This window comes from Protopterus annectens, chromosome 3.part0 (genome assembly GCF_019279795.1).
Source record: "Protopterus annectens isolate FY-2018-M chromosome 3.part0, PAN1.0, whole genome shotgun sequence".
Taxonomy (NCBI): domain Eukaryota; kingdom Metazoa; phylum Chordata; order Ceratodontiformes; family Protopteridae; genus Protopterus; species Protopterus annectens.
Window position 1 is genome coordinate 1,544,587,763 of NC_056731.1, and position 19,699 is coordinate 1,544,607,461.

Here is a 19,699-nt window from a genome sequence, read left to right on the forward strand (position 1 = left end):
GAGACATACAAAGCCACCAAAATGGATTATTTGAACAAATGTAAAATATTCCTTGCAGACTCAAACCTTTTCTTTGGGGTAAAGGTGAACCAAAAAAATAGTATCCAGCATCCTGTAGATCTTGGCCTTATGTTACAAGACCAAAGTTTCATGTGTAGCAGTGAATATAAATGCTCTAAAAGTTGTGCAGCAACATTAACTTAATCTTTATCCATCTACTAAACCAGTTTCTGGTGCACTTCGTAAAGCCTATACATTAAATCTCCAATTCAGCATTATAACAGCACTCAAAGTCTATATGGTATCCAAAATTGTCCTTAATTTTAGTCTGGAGCTCAGGGAGCCTGGCAGTGAAGGTTGGAGGTCTTAAAGGGGCTAAAGCAAGAGCCAACGATTGCCCCTCTCAATAACAAATACTAAATTGAAAGGACAGGGACTATGGTCAGAGAGACATTAGACTATAACTTGGTGTGAAGAGCAAGCTATCACCAGAGCCCTGTCCACATAGATCCTGACTATGAGTGAAAAGTCCAAAAGTAATGTTTAAAGGTCACTCAGTCTGCAGCCAAGGAGACAATGTTGATTACATTGAAAACCTTACTAACAGCATTCAGTGCCCTTGGCTAGGGCTGTAATCAATTTTCTACCTCAATTGCAAATTCTTCATGTGGTAATATATTAAGATTGACCACCAAGATCAATCCTCATTATAGTTTATCCAAAATAAAATCAAACACAGGTGTGTTTTCACACTAGAAATCAAGAGTATAAACAATATGTTACTGTGGCAAAAAGTGAGACACTCAAAAATAACACTACACCTAACAAAATCCCCTCTAGGGTAGTGAATACATGCAGGAGTCCCAGATTGCCCTCTACAGGTTTCACTTTAATCTCCATATCCCCATATTCATCACCTGTTTCAGAAGAGATATTTAGCTTCTTTCCTGCCCTAGACAGTTTAATCCAAGAAACAAACAATATATTTTGTAGTCAGATCCAGACGCATTTGCATACGAGAGAGCACCAGTAAAACTCCAAAATATATAGTGATCCCATATCCACAAAATAGGGAATATCTTCAATGCAATATGATAAGTAGCATCTCAAAATAACATATACAACCATCAAGTTGCCCATGGTTTACAGTTCAGATAAATTCAGTAAATACAGTATAAACTATGCAAGGTACATGCTGGTAAATGAACAGGTGTTAGATACTTCATATAAAGTAATAAAACTCAAAAAGTGTGGGAAATAACTTTTACCTGCATATGTTGCAGTGAATGACCCAAAGTCTCCAGAGCAAAAAATACTGCATGTCTTTCTTATGTGCATCCTATTACCAAACTGAATCCAAACAGCCAGCATGAAGTAGCATATTTATTCTATTATATGTAGCATATGCATAAGTGTTTTACTGGTCTGCTGCTGTATCCAGTTAGAAGGAATGAAAGCACTTGTTGTTCTGGTGTTTGTTTATTTAGTAAAGTGTCTGCCATTCTTCATATACTCAAATGGTTTTGCTTCATTGCTTCATCTTGTTATCACTGTTTATGTATCACTGGCCATATTTAAATACTGCGTGCTTTTTTGTACATGTATACCTTTAGTTTGCATTTCTGAAGCTGCTGTTAACTTCAGGCACCCTAAAGCAGATATTTTTCTTTTTTGCCATGCTTTATTCTACTTTTTTCATATTCTGCCTGGACTTGTGACTAAAAATTGGGAGAAATTGGTAACTTTTGTACAAAAATGCATATGCAAAATAAGACCTTGTTTTTATGAAAAGGCAACTAAATGCTCAGTGATCTTTATTCTATTTGCTTTGTAGATAACATATCAGAATATCTGTCTGCACATTTTGCCAAGAGCAAGTGCTATAATACACTTTGTTTTCAAAGAGAGAGAGAGAAAACAATTATGTTGCCAGAGTTTACTTAATAAGATTTTTTGATCCTTTATAAGAAGAACACTAAAGGAAAATTGCCAAAGTCTTGAAACACAGCATATTCTCAATTTCTTTCATCCTTCAATTTTCTTTCAATAATGCTCCATTTTTGCTGTGGTGTCCTTGTTATTATGGTGCTTCTTTTGTTGAAATGGAGGAGACCACGGAACTTCCCACCTGGACCCAGGGCTTTACCGATCTTAGGCAATTTGCTGCAACTGGATTACAGGAACCCCATGGCAGATTTGGAAAAGGTATAGTTTTGATTTTTTTTAAATTGAATGATTGATTAATTTATTATTACTACATAACTGCAAGTTCCCTTGGCTATCTACTGCAATTGTTTCCAATGTTATGGCTGCAAGTTTGTGTTTGAAATTAAGTATCTCTTACCTTGCAGAATATTAGTTTATTAATTAATATATACTTTTTATTTATTATTGCTGCAAGATTGTGCATTCATGGGCTATATTGTTTCTGATATTATGACTGTAAGTTTATGTTTGATTGAATATCACTAATCAAAGACATTGCAGAATATTTACATATCTGTATATGATTATACAACAGTTATTCATAGTATTAATACACTAAAGCCAAAAACCATGAAGAGAAATGCTCAAACAGCAAAATAATTGACCCTAAAATACATAGATAGAAATAAAGTCAAAATAAACAAATATTGAAATAAACCTTTTTTGGGAGGGAGCATGATCAGTGCAACTTCATGTGGAAAGCCCACCCCTGAAATTCAGCAGACTTCTAAACACTGATTTTCAGGAGAGCAAAATACAAAAAAAAAAGGGAGAACTCTCCAAAAAGAAGGTAGCTACTGCCAATTAACACTTAGAAATAACAGTGGAAGTTAATAACTTTAAAACACATTGATCACATACTGGAAAATAAACACAATAAAGAGCCTCTACCTATACTGACATAATTATGACTGTTTTACTCCCTCATCTGATCATATCATGGAAATTTGACACAAAAATCACTAGGAGTAATTCTCACATTCAGTGACAGTGACATAGCCTTCAGTCATTCAATAAATATCCTTCCATACACTAGTGTAGTGTGTGTGTGTGTGTGTGTGTGTGTGTGTGTGTGTGTGTGTGTGTGAGACAACTTTATCTATCTATGTAGATGTAGATATAGATATCACACACACACACACACACACACACACACACACACACACACACACACACACACACACACACACACACACACACACACACACACATATACAGTGGATATAAAAAGTTTACACACCCCTGTTTAAATGCCAGGTTTTTGTGATATAAAAAATGAGACCACAATAAATCATTTCAAAACTTTTCCCATCTTTTATGTGACCTATAACCTGTACAATTCAATGGAAAAACAAATCTGTTAGGGGAAAAAATAAAAAATGTACAATACGCTGGTTACATAAATGTGCAGACCTTTAAACTAATATTTTGTTGTGTGTGTAGAACCTTAAACTAATACTTTGTTGAAACACCTTTCAATTTAATTGCAGTATTCAGTCTTCTTGGGTACATACCTGCCATCAATTAAAGAGACTCTGATTAACTCCAAATAAAGTTCAGCTGTCCTAGTAGGATTTCCTTGACATTTACTTAGTTGCCTGCTACGGCAAAAGCCATGGTTCGCAAAGAGCTTACAAAGCATCAACAAGATCTCATTGTTGAAAGGTATCAGTCAGGAGAAGGGTACAAAAAAATTTCCACAGTATTGGATATACCATGGAACATAGTAAAAACAGTCATCAAAAAGTGGAGAAAATATGGGACAACGATGATGCTGCAGAGAACTGGATGTCCCTCCAAAATTGTTGAAAAGACAAGATGAAAACTGGTCACGGAGGCTGCCAAGAGACCTACAGCATCACTGAAGGAGCTGCAGGAATTTCCAACAAGTACTGGTTGTGTACTAAATGTGACAACAATCTCCCGTATACTCCATATGTCTGGACTATGGGGTAGGGTTGCAAGACGGGAACCTTTTTTTAAATAGAAAAACATCCAGGCCCAGCTAAAATTTGCAAAACAATACATCAAGTCTCCCAAAAGCATGTGGGACAATGTGTTATGTTCTGATGAGACCAATGTTGAACTTTTGGCCACAATTCCAAAAGGTACATTTGGCACAAAAACAACACTCTGCCATCACCAAAAGAACACCATCCACATGGTGAAGCATGGTGGTGGCAGTATCATGCTCTGGGACTGCTTTTCTTCAGCTGAAATGGGGCTTTAGTCAAGATGGAGGGAATTATGAACAGTTCCAAATACCAGTCACATTTGGCCCAAAACCTTCAGGTAGCTGTTGGAAAGCTGAATATGAAGAGGAATTTTACCTTTCAACATGACAACGACCCCAAACATACATACAAATCAACAAAATAATGACTTCAATAGAAGAAAATTAAAGTTCTGGAATGGCCCAGCTAGAGCCCAGACCTAAATCCAATAGAAAATCTGCGAGTGATCTGAAGAGGCCTGTGCACAAGAGATCCCATTGCAATCTGACAGATTTGGAGCACTTTTGCAAGGAAGAGTGGGCAAATATTGTCAAGTCAAGATATGCCATCCTGATAGACTCCTACCCAAGAAGACTGAATGCTGTAATTAAATGAAAAGGTGCTTCAACAAAGTATGAGTTTAAGGGTGTGCACACACAACAAAGTATTAGTGTAAGGGTGTGCACATTTACGCAACCAGCGTATTGTATGTTTTTTTATTTTTTATAGTTTTTCCCCTAACAGACTTTTTGTTTTTCAATTGAATTGTACAGGTTATAGATCATATTAAAGGTGGGAAAAGTTTTGAAATGATTTAGTGTGGTCTCATTTTTTATATCCCAAAAACCTGGCATTTTAACAGGGGTGTATAAACTTTTTATATCCACATATATATATATATATATATATATATATATATATATATATATATATATATAAATAGATTATATATATATATATATATATATATATATATATATATATATATATTTACTTTCTAGTCTCAAAATACTGAAATATCGAGTTTCAGTATCTCGAGACTATAAAGCCAAAAACTCACAAACCCTAAACCCCAAAAACGTGAAATTTAAAACCACACAAACAAACACAAATACAGCTACCTTCCAACACTACAACAAACCAAATCAACACACACGAACACAACAAAACTAACACCACACACACCTCTGCTATAAGCACATTCCATGTCGGGGGCACCCTACTTATATATACTAACTCTGAGGTTGCACTAAAAACTGGAAGACAGCAAACCCACTACCACACATTCTACACCCCCTTACACAAACACACATCATATACCTACAAACACAACCAGTCTCAACACTTACACACTCACACTCTTACCTGCCTACCTTAACCTACACCTAAAACTCCCCAACACACTCACACACACAAACCTTCTCCAAAACCCTTAAAAAGCATTACACTTACCAAATGCGCCATCGCAACTGCAGGTTTGAGATTTCCGTATTCGATATTCTGAAGATACGTGCAACTGCAGATTTGACACTTTGGTCTCGAGATACTGAAATTCGATATTTCAGTATTTCGAGATTCCAAAGTCAATCCATGTATATATATATATATATATATATATATATATATATATATATATATATATATATTTATATACACATGTGCATGCAAGTTCATCAAATGGCAGTTGACAGAACAATATATTGTGTTGATAAGATCAAAAGTCAATGAGGTCAAAAAATAAGCTAATCATGTAACTTTCTGTTGACTTGTGCGACTGAACTGTCATCCAAGGAAAAATAATTTTTAGTAGATGCAACAGAATTGCCTGCTAGATCCCTGTTGTCTTCTATCTCATAAAATGAATTAAATGGTAGGCAAAAATAAACACAAATGCAGATTTATGGAGTACTTTCATCCCTAATCTTAACAGGATAAAACAAGAATGGCAGGACCACCACATCTTGCAAATACCAACACTTTTATTAAAATAATAAAACAGATGAGCGCTTTCACATTGTGTAACCAGCACTTCTACAGATCAAAAAAATAACATCACTACAGCATTTAAACACATTAAAGAAAATGAAGTTTATGAGTTTGTTTTTAGAGTACTTCAGATTCTTCCTGTGAGTACTGGGGGGGGGGGGTGATTTGAATCTATGGAGCTTAAATGGATTTTAAGGCTTCAAGCTGACAAAAATCCTGACTTGAATGCATGTGTTTCTTTAAAGCCCGTACTAAAGGGAAGGAAATTGATGTAATGATGTCATTGATCAGGAGAGTCTATGTAATTGCCACTTAAGTATTTTTAAATGGTGTAGTGATGTTATTTTTCAGATCTGAAGAAGCGTTGGTTGCACAACGCGAAAGCGATCATCTGTTTTATTATTTTAAAAAAAGTGTTTGTATTTGCAAGCTGTGGTAGTCCTACCATTCTTCTTTTATGCTTTGGAAACGTGTTTTGCCAGCAACCTTTACCAGCAGTTGGAACCTTTTGTGTGCTTTAATCTCAACATGATGTCATCAGAATAAAAATGGCATATAAAGACTCAAATTAAAAAAAAATGAGGTACAACTCAAGTTTACAGCCTATCAGCCTTTATCTTGAGGTATGAACCAATCAAAACACAAATTCAATCTAATCTGCCAAGTTAATTCCTTATAACAAAACATTTTCTCAATCACCCCTCTAAAAATATTGCTTCACTTTTTTCGAAATGAAAATTTTGAATTTCATAAATGTGTTACTTAAAACAGAATGTTCAAATAAGGCATTGTTTCTATTATTACTTTTTATACTTAACAAATGTAAATAAATGTGTTGCTGTGTTTTTCTTTCAATTTTTCCCCAACATAACATGCACTATATTACGAACATATTTTAACATATACAATACCATCAGTTTCACTTTTAAATCATCTAGGACATGGAATCAGACTGGGGTAATCATGAATAGTGATGTTAGGGTCTTCAAAATATGTTTAAATTATCTACATGCCTCACATCTGGACATCCTGCTCAAAGAAATAATATATAAACTTGTTTTCTTTAAAATGTTTCCAAGACTTTGCCTTGATTTGTATGAAAACCCAGGACAGTGCCCTAGTCTGGTAAGAGAAGTAGTATTATTAAATACAAACCCCCCTTTTCTTGAATAATATATTTAACTGCACTTGTATCCAAAAAATCATGTAATATCAACATCTTAGAACAATTCTTATTACCATTCAGGCTATTGCTGGATAGTGGTTTATATAAAATTTCAGCAAATTTACTCCTGTTGTTCAAGAAAAAAATAATTAAAAAGATTATCAACAAAAAAAATTCCTGATAGTGTTTAGCTAAAACATATTTTTCATATGGACTGTAGCATACCATCTGAAATCATTCTGTAAAGACTGACAGCCTGTTCCTTAACAATATATTTTTCTGTCCTAAATTGTGAGAATCTCTTCTAATTAAATTATTTAAATCCGTAACCTCCTTAATTGATGTGTTGATCAAAACCTCATTGTTTTATAAGTATTTGCAGATGCTCTTCACTTATCTGCTGAAACAAAAAACATAAAACTAATTATTATGCAAGTCTGAGTCTTGTATATTCCCACAAACATTTTTATTGAAATGTAACCCTTTAGGTATAGGGTATTGTTTGATACTTTCATAAAAAATATGTTTGGGGAATATTTTAATGTTGTGGAGAAGTAGTTGGACTGCTCTTGATAAATTTTGCAAATATTTGAAGAATATAACTTGATTTGTGAGAATTTATTTTACTGTTGATTTTAAAGGAATGTTTTTTTATTTTTAATGTAATATAATAATTAAGAATGCTAAAGTCTGAATCAACTATTTTTCAAAACTCTTCTTTTTGAACCAATATTTAGAGCACAGTAATGCTTACCATCTTGTTTTGATAAGAATGAAAGTAAAATCACACGTGGACATAGGCATACATTATACACCTGAGCATTAGGTGAGGAAACTAGAGCTCCTAGATAAAACCTGCATACAGACTTCACACAGAAGGAATCACAACCAAAAACTCAACCAGTGAGCCAAGTGCTGTGAGACAGCAATGCTGCTCACTTATGTCTGTATGCAGTAACGAAAAACACATTTATTAACATTCTACACCTTAGATATCAAACTGTAATAAAATAAAAATAATAGTTTCACACAGTCATATAACATTCATACCCATGGATATCAGTTATAGCCTCTTGTATGAATATGATTGTAACCTCAGACGTTTGATTGTGATCACAAAAAGTAACAAGTACATGAATAAATGACACAAATTAATGAGTCTTCTCAGTTCAGTGCTGTCAAGATACAGTTTCAGTTTACTGCAAATCCCATCTTACTTCTCAGCCTCTTACCCCAAGAATCAAGGAGAAAGCCAAATAACATTGTTGGACAAAGGATAATATCTGGAAGATATTGTCCTTAACTTCAATAGTTTCTTGAACAATAGGCTTTCCATTAGCATTTTTTTTACAAAAGCCAATAAGTCTAAAACTTATGTCTGACATTATTTATAGACTGCAATCCTCATTGATTTGCCAGAAGAAAAATAACACAATTGTTATTGGAAACATATCGAAATATGAGGCAAAATTAGAGACATTCTGAAAAATCAGGGACAGCCGACACCATCTTTGTCTCCAATACATGCATGCATTCATATGTTATTTACAGACATAATCATCAATTACAGCCACTTGTATGACTGTGACTGTACACCACAGAACTTTGCTTACAATCAAATGAATTAATGCATGTGTAATGAGCTTCCACTCAGGATTGTATCTTCTCAGATCACTGTTCACAATACAGTGTACAACTAATTGTTCCCCCAGCACAACTCTCAAACTCTTACCACAAGAAGCAAGGAGAAAGCTAAAAAAAGTAATGAGGGACAAAGGACCAAAATCCGGGACAGATACTTCTCTTATGTATGTAGGACGTTGCTCAAATAACAGGCTTTGAATCAAGATGCTTTTTTGTTAAGTCTATTAAGTCTGAAACTTAAATGTAGGGCATTATTTAGTGACTACAGGCTTCATTCATTTGCTAGAAAAAACACAAACTTTGTGAGGAAACAAACCAAAATGTTGGAGAAAACCAAAGAAATTCTGTAAAAGCAAGACCAGGGCATCTATACCACTGAATTTCCAACATATATGACTCACACATACATACACACAGAATATAACACACACAGTCAATATCATACAGACACACACACACACACACACACACACACACACACACACACACACACACACACACACACACACATACACACACACACAGATGTGAACTTTAATTTCAGTTTCTAGTACTGTACACCACTGAACTTTGATTGCAGTCAAGCAAATGAACTAAGAGATAACTAAAAGGTTCACAACAATGTACCTTCTTAGCTAACTACTCTGAAAATGTCATGTGCAACCCACATCTCACCACAACATACTTCTCAACCTCTTTGCTAAAAATCAAAGAGAAAACTTAAAAGTGGGGGAAAATTTGGACCAAATTTTGGGAATATATCACTCATATATTTCGAAGGTTACTGGGATAACAAGCTTTGCATTAACATCCTTGGAGTGCCTTCTGTGTGGAGTCTGCATGTCCTCCCTGCGGCTGGGTAGCGTTCGAAAGACATGCCTGCGTAAATGGGCGTGCCTTTGTTGAAGATTGGGCATCGAGCTGGCACCTCTGCGTTTCATAAGAGTTCTGCTGTGGCGTCCCCTTACTGGGAAAAAAAAGAAAGACAAACAACATTAAGTCTGAAACTTAAATGTTTGTTATTATTTAGTCACCAGTCCTCTCCCATAAAAATTAAAAAAAGAACAACTACAGAAAAAAATCAAAATATGAGACAAAATCAGAAATTTTCTGTGAAATCAAGGACAGATGAGAGCATCTATTCCCCCACATACATATATTACACACACACACACACACACGCGCACACACACACACACACACACACACACACACACACACACACACACACACACACACACACACACACACACACACACACACACAAGCACATACACACACAGATATACACAAATCCTAAAAATCCTTAATTTCCTAAGTGCCATGCAGAGTGATTGTAATAAGTAAGCTGTTTCAAAAAATACGGTCTTGCTTATTCCTATCATTACCTATTTACATGGATCTTAATGAGATATTGTCCATCAAATGTTCATATACATATATATATATATATATATATTTTTGCCATTTAGATGTATGGTCAGGGGTTTTGTACCAACAATTAATTAAATAACATCATACTTTTTTGATTAGATTACAATATGAAGGAAAAAAATTTCCTTACAGAATTAAGGGAGGTTTTTATGATATCAGCTTGTTTCCTTTTTTTTGGATTTTGTTGCCTTTCGTTATTCCTATCATTACCTTTCACTTTCAACTTTCATTTAGGGTGCACAAGTCACTTGAGGCAGGCTAATCCAAAAGAAGCAGCTGCTTGCTGCTTCATACAGCAACCTGGTGAGCCACTTTCTTAGTCTCGTTTATGCATTCTGCAAAAGGTAGGAAGAAGTATTATAATGCCAGGCTGTTTTAATAAATGGCCTGGCAAGCAGAATAAGCAGATTTGTTTTTGAAATAGAAGTCAGACATTCTTGGAACTCTGTGCATGATCAGTAGCATGAGTGGACTTCTGTTCTCATTTTCTAAACTGCAAAATCAATTAATCTAGGCAAGTAAAAGGAAAGTAAAAAAATAACTAAAAAAAAATATATTTTTTCCTTTTTCTTCTTTTGTTTTGTTTTTTTTTGGGGGGGAAGGGGTGTGGTTTTGCAGTCTGGCAGTTAGGTCCACAAGCTACTCATGTTGATCTCTTCTGTTGTTGAATATAGCTTCAGTCCTAAATATATCCTCTCTTTTGATGTCAGCAAACCCATCGGGTGTTGCAGCCCTTAGTTTATCCATATTAATAATGATTTATTGGGAAGATATACCCCATCTGGCCAAATTCCTCAAAAAATCTATAGTATGTGAGGCAACTACCCTTCTTATCTTATAAAATTAACATATAGTTATTTTCAGGTAAGTTAATACTATTCCTTTGCCGCTCACTCCCCAACTTTACATCACTATTTTTATTCTCTGTTACACCTTCTCCATAGTACAGTGTGCATCTCTGCTTTGTCCCTCTGCCACCCAGACCTTTATTTACTCTGGTATGAACATTTGGCTTCTAATATAATGCTATAACATTCTATACTCTCAATGCTCCCTTGAGAATCACCACCATAAAGTCTCAGTTTACTGTATTGAAAGCCTTCAGATTTCGAATGTCCATGCTCACCACCCCACATGTTTCATTTCTCCTTCTCACACCATCAAGTCAGTATAAATGTCACCTCTGGTCTCCCCTAATAAGAGGACACTGGATTTGTGGGACTAACTCAGTCAAGAAAGAGAAACAATAGAAAACATATATATTGTTTTTCTTTTTCACTTGAGTTGAAAATGCTGCACTGTGCTTTTGTTTTGTTTTCTGGCAGGTTCATGTGTAGTACTGGTTTGCAACTGTAGATCCCCTCTGTAGTGAAGTAATGTTTGTTACAGCTACTGGGGGACTTGTTTTTCTCTTTTGTCCTTCAAAAGCATTATGTTACCTTAGTCAGCAACAAGTTCTACCCTACTCCTTTAAAATTATGGGAAGCAGTGTTAACCTTTCTTTTCCCCTACAATAGAAATGAAGGTATTTACTGTGCTGTCTGGATTTATTTTGTGAAAAGTTAAATATGCAGCTTTGATATTCAGCCAAAGAATCTCCCAATGAAGAAAACTTTGTTACAACTGCCAGTGACTTGTTTTCATTCTCTTCTTTTCAGTTAAGCTTTCTATGGTGTCATTGTGGTTACCTATTTCTACATCAACTCCTTTAAAATATGCATTTTACTTGCTGGGGAGCAGTGTTAGCCTTTTTCTTTACTTTTAGAGCTGAAAGGATGTTGCTTTTCTTCTTTGGTTTTAATTTTTGACAGGCTAGATGTGCAGCTCTGGTAAGCAGCTGTATAATCACCTGACAGTGAGCCATATGATATCTCTCAGCAATACCAAATGCTTGGTAAATGCAGAATTTCAGCCATATTATGGTCCCCTTAACAACTTTCAGGTTTGCATTCCCACATCATAATTTCTGAGAACTGGCAAGTATTTTTAATACATTCCAAAGCTGTTTGATTATAAATTCATTGGGCAACATTCCAAAAGAGTGCTCTCAGTTTAAGTCTGCCTTGATTCCAAACAACTTGCTCTCAATGCAAGTGGCTTATTTCAGTGTGAGGCCTATCTGTAAACAGGCTTAAACAGGTGTTAGATTCCAAAACATCTGCTGCTAGTGTAAGTGGTCACTTAAATTGAAAACACTTCTTTTGGAACTGGATTTGGGTCCATTAATTACAACTTCAGTTTCTCCTGCAACACCTCCTGGGTTGCTTTTGTATTTATTATTTTTTTGCATAACTTCAAGCAGTGGAATCATATCATCATGCCTGTTGATGAGGATGACAACATGACTGGAACTCAGAAATCAGCTGATTACTGCTGATGACCTAGTCAGCAAAGTTGCAAAACAAAGGGCAGTATTCATGAAGGCTAACATGGAAAATAACATCATGTTAGCCTTCATAACACTGTTTTCCCATACTAAACCCTGTTCCCTATTCAGGAACAGGGATTAGTTTCCATGGTGCGGTGCTGTGTGGTATGCATGCATGTGCAAATGCACCGAGGGCCAAAATTCCATGGTGCCATGCAAATGAAGTGCACACCAACCACTCCAGCCCACTTTTACCTAGTAACAACACCAGGTTGCGATTTAGCGACCTGGTGTGAGTCCGTGTTAGCTCCATGTTATATACGGGAAATTCTCCTCATACATGAGCTAACTTGGAAGTTGAGCAAGGTGAAAGCCATTAAAAGTTGGCTTTCCTTAATTATTTTTAAATTTTACTTTGCATGAAGTGGCATGTGACTTAAACTTGTGCAAACAAGCTTATTTAAAAAAATAAAAAATATATTGTTTTTATTAAAAGATTAAACTGTCAACAGGGAAACTCCTCTTTAACGTGTAAGATCTGTGCTATCCACCTTCAACACGGCTGGATCCATGTTGCATCCATGTGGATAGCACGGAGTGGGCGTGGTGGGCAGTAGATGTACCTGAACTGATCTGGAGGTGTGTGTAGAAAACAGAACTGCACCACCGTGTAAGCTAACAAGGTGGTAGGCAGCCATAGGGCGAGTATGAACAAATGTTATTTTAATTTTACTGGTTGTATTCTGGACAAAGGCAATACAAAAAGTGGGGCAAAACGCAAGAAATAGGGGCAGTTTTTAAATATTGCCTTTACAAACTTAGAAAGTTAATAGAATGACAGGTTTTGCATTAGCATGGATATTCCTGAAGAGTACGTGGCCTGCAACTGACACGCTAATATCTGCTATACACACACACACACACACACACACACACACATATATATATATATATATATATATATATATATATATATATATATATATATACAAATGTTTTTCCACTGTATTTGAAGTTTAAGCATAGCTGAGCAGGTTTGCGTGGTGCTGCACTTTGTTCACCACTGCTTAAAATGGTATAAAGAGCTATATAGAAATCTGTAGCTAAAATCTTCACTGGTGATTTAGTTCAGTGGTTAGAGTTTCAGTTTTGTGTGCAGTAGGTGATTGGTTCAAATACCAAGACAGGCAATTCAGCTTTTACATGGGAAAGCATTGTTACAGGGGAAGTGTGGCTGCCCAACCTTCTAGTGTCAGTGGATATGTGACATGAAATCCCCCATGTAAACACAAGTGTCCCAGACAGTATAGTCATAACTCAAAGTAATGTAATCAAAGTACATAGTGGGACATCATGTAAAGTAAAATATATACACTTAATAATATGTCAGTAAGGACTAATTAATGTCCAATTTATACATTTCCTTTAAATGAAAACTGAGCAATGCGTAGAAGAGCTTAGCTCTGTCTAGCTAGTTTGAGCATTGGTAAGAAGTATAAGTCTAAGCAACATTTAGCCCAGCAAAGTAGATTTGAGCAGTGCTTAGCACTGCTCAGCATTCCTGAAACCAGCTAAGCAAAGCTAAGCGATTGGTGTGTCTGAGGCTGCTTAGCTATGCTTAGCTGGTTTCAGGAATGCTGAGCATGTTTGTGTCCAGGGGTGGGCCTTTTCTACAACAGTTTTAAAGGCCTAAATCTGGAAGAAATGTGAAAAAAATAAAAATAAAAGGAAATACCAGACAAAAGGCAATCAACTAGAAATGACTAATGAGGCCTCTGCCACTCACAGTGGCCCATTCAAACCACTCAATAATGTAGCTGTCAGGTGTAATGTATGATAGTCAGTCAATCACACAGGCAGCATCTGTAGCACACAAGTATAAAGTATGCAAACACCTTCAGTCTGATTTTCCCACATACCCAGCACCATTGGAGTACACAGTTGGGAATTTTAACTCACAAAATGATAGGGGCTGCTGCTGCTTTGCTACATCTGTACGTGATACAGACTGAGGGCACTGATGTTGATGATGCTGGCAACCGGCCCAGACTGAGGATGAGAAGAGTGTTCAAACCCAGGGTAACCTTTGAGGGGCTACATGAGCAGGAGATAGTAGAGTGCTACAGGGTGGACAGGGACATACTTCAGCAAATCACTGAGCTCTGCTGCCCTCACCTTAGACCCAGAGCCAACAGAAGAGAACACATTCCAGTGGAAACAAAGGTATGTGTAGCCTTAAGAATACTAGCTACAGGTACTTTCCAAACACCTACTGGTGACATCATGGGGGTCTCACAGGCATCTGCATCCAGGGTACTCCACCAGTTCCTGGATGTCATGCTAAGACATGCCAGTGAGCACATTTATTTCTTCAGCACCCCTGAGGACAGGACAAGCAGTATGCGCCTCTTGCACCATGTAGCAAACTACCATGAGATACTGGGTGCCATAGACTACACCCAAGTCCACATCAAAGCACCAGCTGGTGAAGAGGGTAAAGCATATGTCAACCACAAGGGCTATCACTCCATCAACTGCCAGGCCGTGTGCAATGCCCAAGGCATTATTATCAATGTGTGTGCTGGCAGCCCTGGCAGTTATCATGACTTACACATCTGGCATGCTTCACAGCTGTACCAGACATTTGCCAGGGGCAACATTTCACACAGCCATCTCGTGGGGGATGCAGGCTATGCACTGGAACCATGGATGATGACACCCATCAGAAATGCAGACACACACACCCACACTGAAGAATGCCATAATGAGGCACACGCACAAACTAGAAACATCATAGACTGTGTGTTTGGGCTGTTCAAGTCATGGTTCATACAACGATATATCTGGTGGACCCCAGCAGTACTCTCCAGCCACATGTGCACACATGTTCCATATCTGCCATGCTACACAATATGATCCTGCGGAAAGAGCTCCAGCAGGAACAACACAGGGAAAGGGGACACAGCCCCCCACCAATGCTAAGGTCCCCTCAGGCATGGGGGGACTCAGAGAAGGAATCCCAGGAGCCTATCCCTGTAGACAGATGTAGGTGTGCCCAGTATGCCCTGACCTTGGCAAAGAGGCAATGCATAGCACATACACTAACACCTTAGGAAGCCAGGGACTGACACCTCTCTCTGACTCACACACAAATTAAAAAGGATGCCACACACATCAAACTACCTGTATGTTACCATGTATAGGCTGTGTACTGTGTGCAGCCAACAGAGTCAGCCCTCAAGCACTGTCCTCACAACTGCTGCAGGCTCAAGGCAAGTCACTCTTCTTAACAACAAATTAATGCTGTATTACATTGTGCTAGCATACCTATGGTATCGCTGCATGTATGCAAGAGAATTGGGTGGCCGCAGGGATAGCAGCAGACAACTGACAGCTATTTAGGGCCACAGGAAATGTCCATCAAATACTGGCTTAACCAGAATACGCAGTACTCCCCTAGGTGGCAAAACTCACTGCAGTATATGTGGGGGACTAACAAACTGTGGGGTCATAGGTCATATGCATGGATGTCAATGTTGGAGTCCCATACACACCTCTCAGCCTCTCACAGCAAGTCAGCTGCACAAAGCCAGAAGGAAATGTGTGGCAAAGGCCCACAAATAGGGACAATGATGAAATAGTGCACTTACAAAATTACACAGTGAGATCACAGTAGGTCTTGCAGCTGCCTTAACTCTCTGAAGGGTAAGAAGTCTGAAACTCAAATGTCTGTCATAACTGTCTAACCTTCGGTCTCTAGTGATATATTAGTATTCTCAAAAATGTTAATCTGGATATACTATTTAGATTGAAGATATTTTAGGTTAAAAACAAGCACAATACTATGCTAAATGGAACCAAAATGTAAAACAAACATCTGGGCAGTCTGTGGAGATGTGTACAGTTGAGAGGTATGCCCCCTCCCCACAGCACACCTGTCTTCCCATAGCAATGCAGGAACATTCATATTTGTCTGATCTGAGGATTTCTGTTAGTAAGTAATCACACAATATATTTCAGTGTCAGATGGCATATATGTCAGTAAAATATCTGCTAAAACAAACCCTGTTACTCTAGCAACTTTCTATGTTTGTAAGCAATATTTACAGTGTCTCCCTATGTTTGTGCCATTGTCCCCCCATTTTGGCAGACTATCTCAGGATTTCTTACACTACCAGGTTGAGAGGTATGGCTGTGGCACACAAAACACCGGACCGAGTACATCTATATCTGGAATGGTGTCCCACTCTTACTATAGATGGTCATACCAGGGATGCTCCTACTCTTAGAGAATTACAGCCCATGTCTAAAGCCACATCAGACTATATAACTGTATTATGCCTATATGTCTTTCCATACAGAGAGCTATGTACACCTTAACTGTCTCTACCCTTACCCATCACACAAGATGACCCTCAGCTATCTGTAGGTTGCCCATATGTGATATATCTGCATCTGTTGCGTGTGATACACAGACATATATATGGGCAACATATAACAGTATTTCAGGCATGCACACACATAGACATGGGAAAGATAGAGACAGAGAGACAGGGAGACACAGACAGAGAGTGAGTCATAAACATGGATACCCTGAAGGTCATAGAGTGATGCCCTGCTGTGGACAATTGCATACTAGTTGTAACCAGTTGCATGTGCCAGCATGAAGGTGAGCTCCATTGTGTAATACTAATGAGGTAGGGGTTGTAATATCACATCACCTGCCTTTGTGTGTGTGTGTGTGTGTGTGTGTGTGTGTGTGTGTGTGTGTGTGTGTGTTTGTAGGTTAAAGTATTATGATGCCTTTCCCACCCAGTACACTTCTCATTGCCCTACTCTACAAGACCTGCTGATGTCATTCACCTTAGATGTACCTTTGGATACTCGTCAGTCCTATAAGCTCCTTGGTGTCTGTGTATCTTAGATGTACCTTTGGACATTCAACAACCCTATAAGCTTTGTGGTGTGTGCAATACCTGCATAACACTGTAGTACAAATAACCTAGAGAGGTAGGGGTTTTAGTCTCAGTTCTGGCAAGTGTGTGTTTGTAACTGTGTGTATCTGTGTTTGTAGGAGAAAGTATTTTGAGGCCTTTCCAACCCAATTCACTTCCTGTTGCCCTATGTTAGAAGACCTACTGATGTAATTCACCTTAGATTTACCTTTGGACACTCATCAGCCCTATAAGCTCAATGGCACATTCAATAACTGCATAACACTGTAATACAAATGAGTAAATAGGTAGGGTCTAATTTCAGTACTGACAACTGTGATACTGCATGTGATACTGCATGTGTGTGGGTGAGAACCATATCTTCTATGTGGATGTTGATTATGCCATTTTAAGGCCTGTTTCCCCCAGTACACTTCCCATTTCCCTACTTTACAAGGGTTGCTGAAGTCATTCACCTTAGATGTACCTTTGGACACATTGTCCCTATGTAAATTGTGGCATGTGTGATAAATAGGCAGCATTATAGTACATACATGCAGATAGATAGGTGTTTGAATCTCAATACAGCCAAGTATACCCTGTGGCTGTTGTATGCATTGGTTATACCATTTTAAGGCCTGTTGACCCCCTCCCCATAGCATTTCTTTAAAGAGCCAGTTGATGACATCCACATTACAAGCACAGTCACACATTTTTAACACTAAGGCTCTGTGGTGCATGCAATTGTCATATCAGTATGTATTGTACATAACTAGAAAGGCAGGTCATGTAATAGGAAAAGTGTCAACTCTTTGTGCATGTGTGTATCAATGCATGCCCCCATGCAGCTGTGTGTCTGTGTTTCAAATGGCTATACCATGTTAAGGGCCTGTAAACCAACCATTAGCAATCTTAACAGCCCCTGCAAATGCCACCCACTCGAATAGTATTGGCAGACACTGCAGCAATATAGTAGCTTTGTGGTGTGTGTGCTATGTACTCAGCAGTATCGTTTGTACAACTAGGCAGGTTCATGTTCTGCTATCAACAAGGGCAGATCATGAGTGTATGTGTGTGTGTGTGTGTGTGTGTGTGTGTGTGTGTGTGTGTGTGTGTGTGTATGTATGTGTGTGTTTATGTACATCTCCTTGCAGTAGTCTACCTGTCTTATGGCCACCAGCATATCTCTCAACCCCTCAAAGAATGACATCTGGTTAGATCAATATGGAAAAATGGGGCAAACACCAAGCATTGAGCACCTTTACATATTGCTGTGACACACATGGAAAGTAGATACTAGAACAGGTTGTGCATATGAACACACTTTCCAAAGTGTATGCATCATTACATGACAATAGCTGTCATCAGTCTGCAATGTTATTCTGTCATGATTTTCCCACAGTTTGCCAGAAAACCACATTTTATGACAGATGGAAAGAAAGTATGTTACAAACATCAGGGCAATCTACAGACATATGCAGAGGTCACATGTATGGCCACCATCTGTAGCACCCTCCAGGTTGCAGTCCATGTTTGGGAAGCTATGACCTGTGACAACAACTAAGACAGTAAAGAAGTCCCAAGAGTGTAGGACAACAAAAATGTCATATGGTCCTGTACTGATTGCATAGAGCAGTTATTGCACAGCAGAAGCACCTCAATGTTATGACAAATAGTGTAAGCTAAGGTAATGTCACACAAAGAAGGTGTCATAGTAGCAAACCAGGGGAAGTCCTGTGTTTTGCACTTGCCATGGCCATGGCATGTCTTGACAACTGTCACGTTACTACTGGTCATGTCCCACACTTCATATTTGATAATGTTGCAAAGCCATTCATTGTCACTTATTTGTGTGCAATATGTATACATGTGAAGGCCCTGTGACTACCTGGTGCCCCCAATAACCCACAGGTATATAGGCATGAATGATAATTGGCTCCACCCACATATGCAGGTACAGTCTAAGGCTGTGGGAACTGTAAGTATTTTGCACTCTGTCATTGAACCACAAACTGCTGTTAACACACTCCGATGAGCCATGCAGTGGATATGGAATGCTCTCAAGGTCCCAGCCTCACGCTGCATGCAGACAGCAGTGTCAGCATGCCATACAGCAAGTACATGTGCCCACCATGTCCTATATCAGTGCCAAGCCCATAAATGCACAGATTGCGATGAGAGGCCTTGG

At 38.0% G+C, this 19,699-nt stretch overlaps 1 protein-coding gene across 1 annotated transcript in view; it reads left to right on the forward strand.

Annotated features, from left to right (window-relative positions):
- The first annotated feature begins 1,626 nt into the window (after positions 1-1,626).
- LOC122797107 (cytochrome P450 2C20-like) overlaps positions 1,627-19,699 on the forward strand; it is a 1,202,426-nt gene continuing 1,184,353 nt past the window's right edge. Inside the window, exon 1 of the mRNA XM_044065904.1 lies at positions 1,627-2,205. Coding sequence (XP_043921839.1) covers positions 2,050-2,205 — 156 coding nt within the window. The 5' untranslated portion in view covers positions 1,627-2,049. The remainder of the gene's footprint in view (positions 2,206-19,699) is intronic.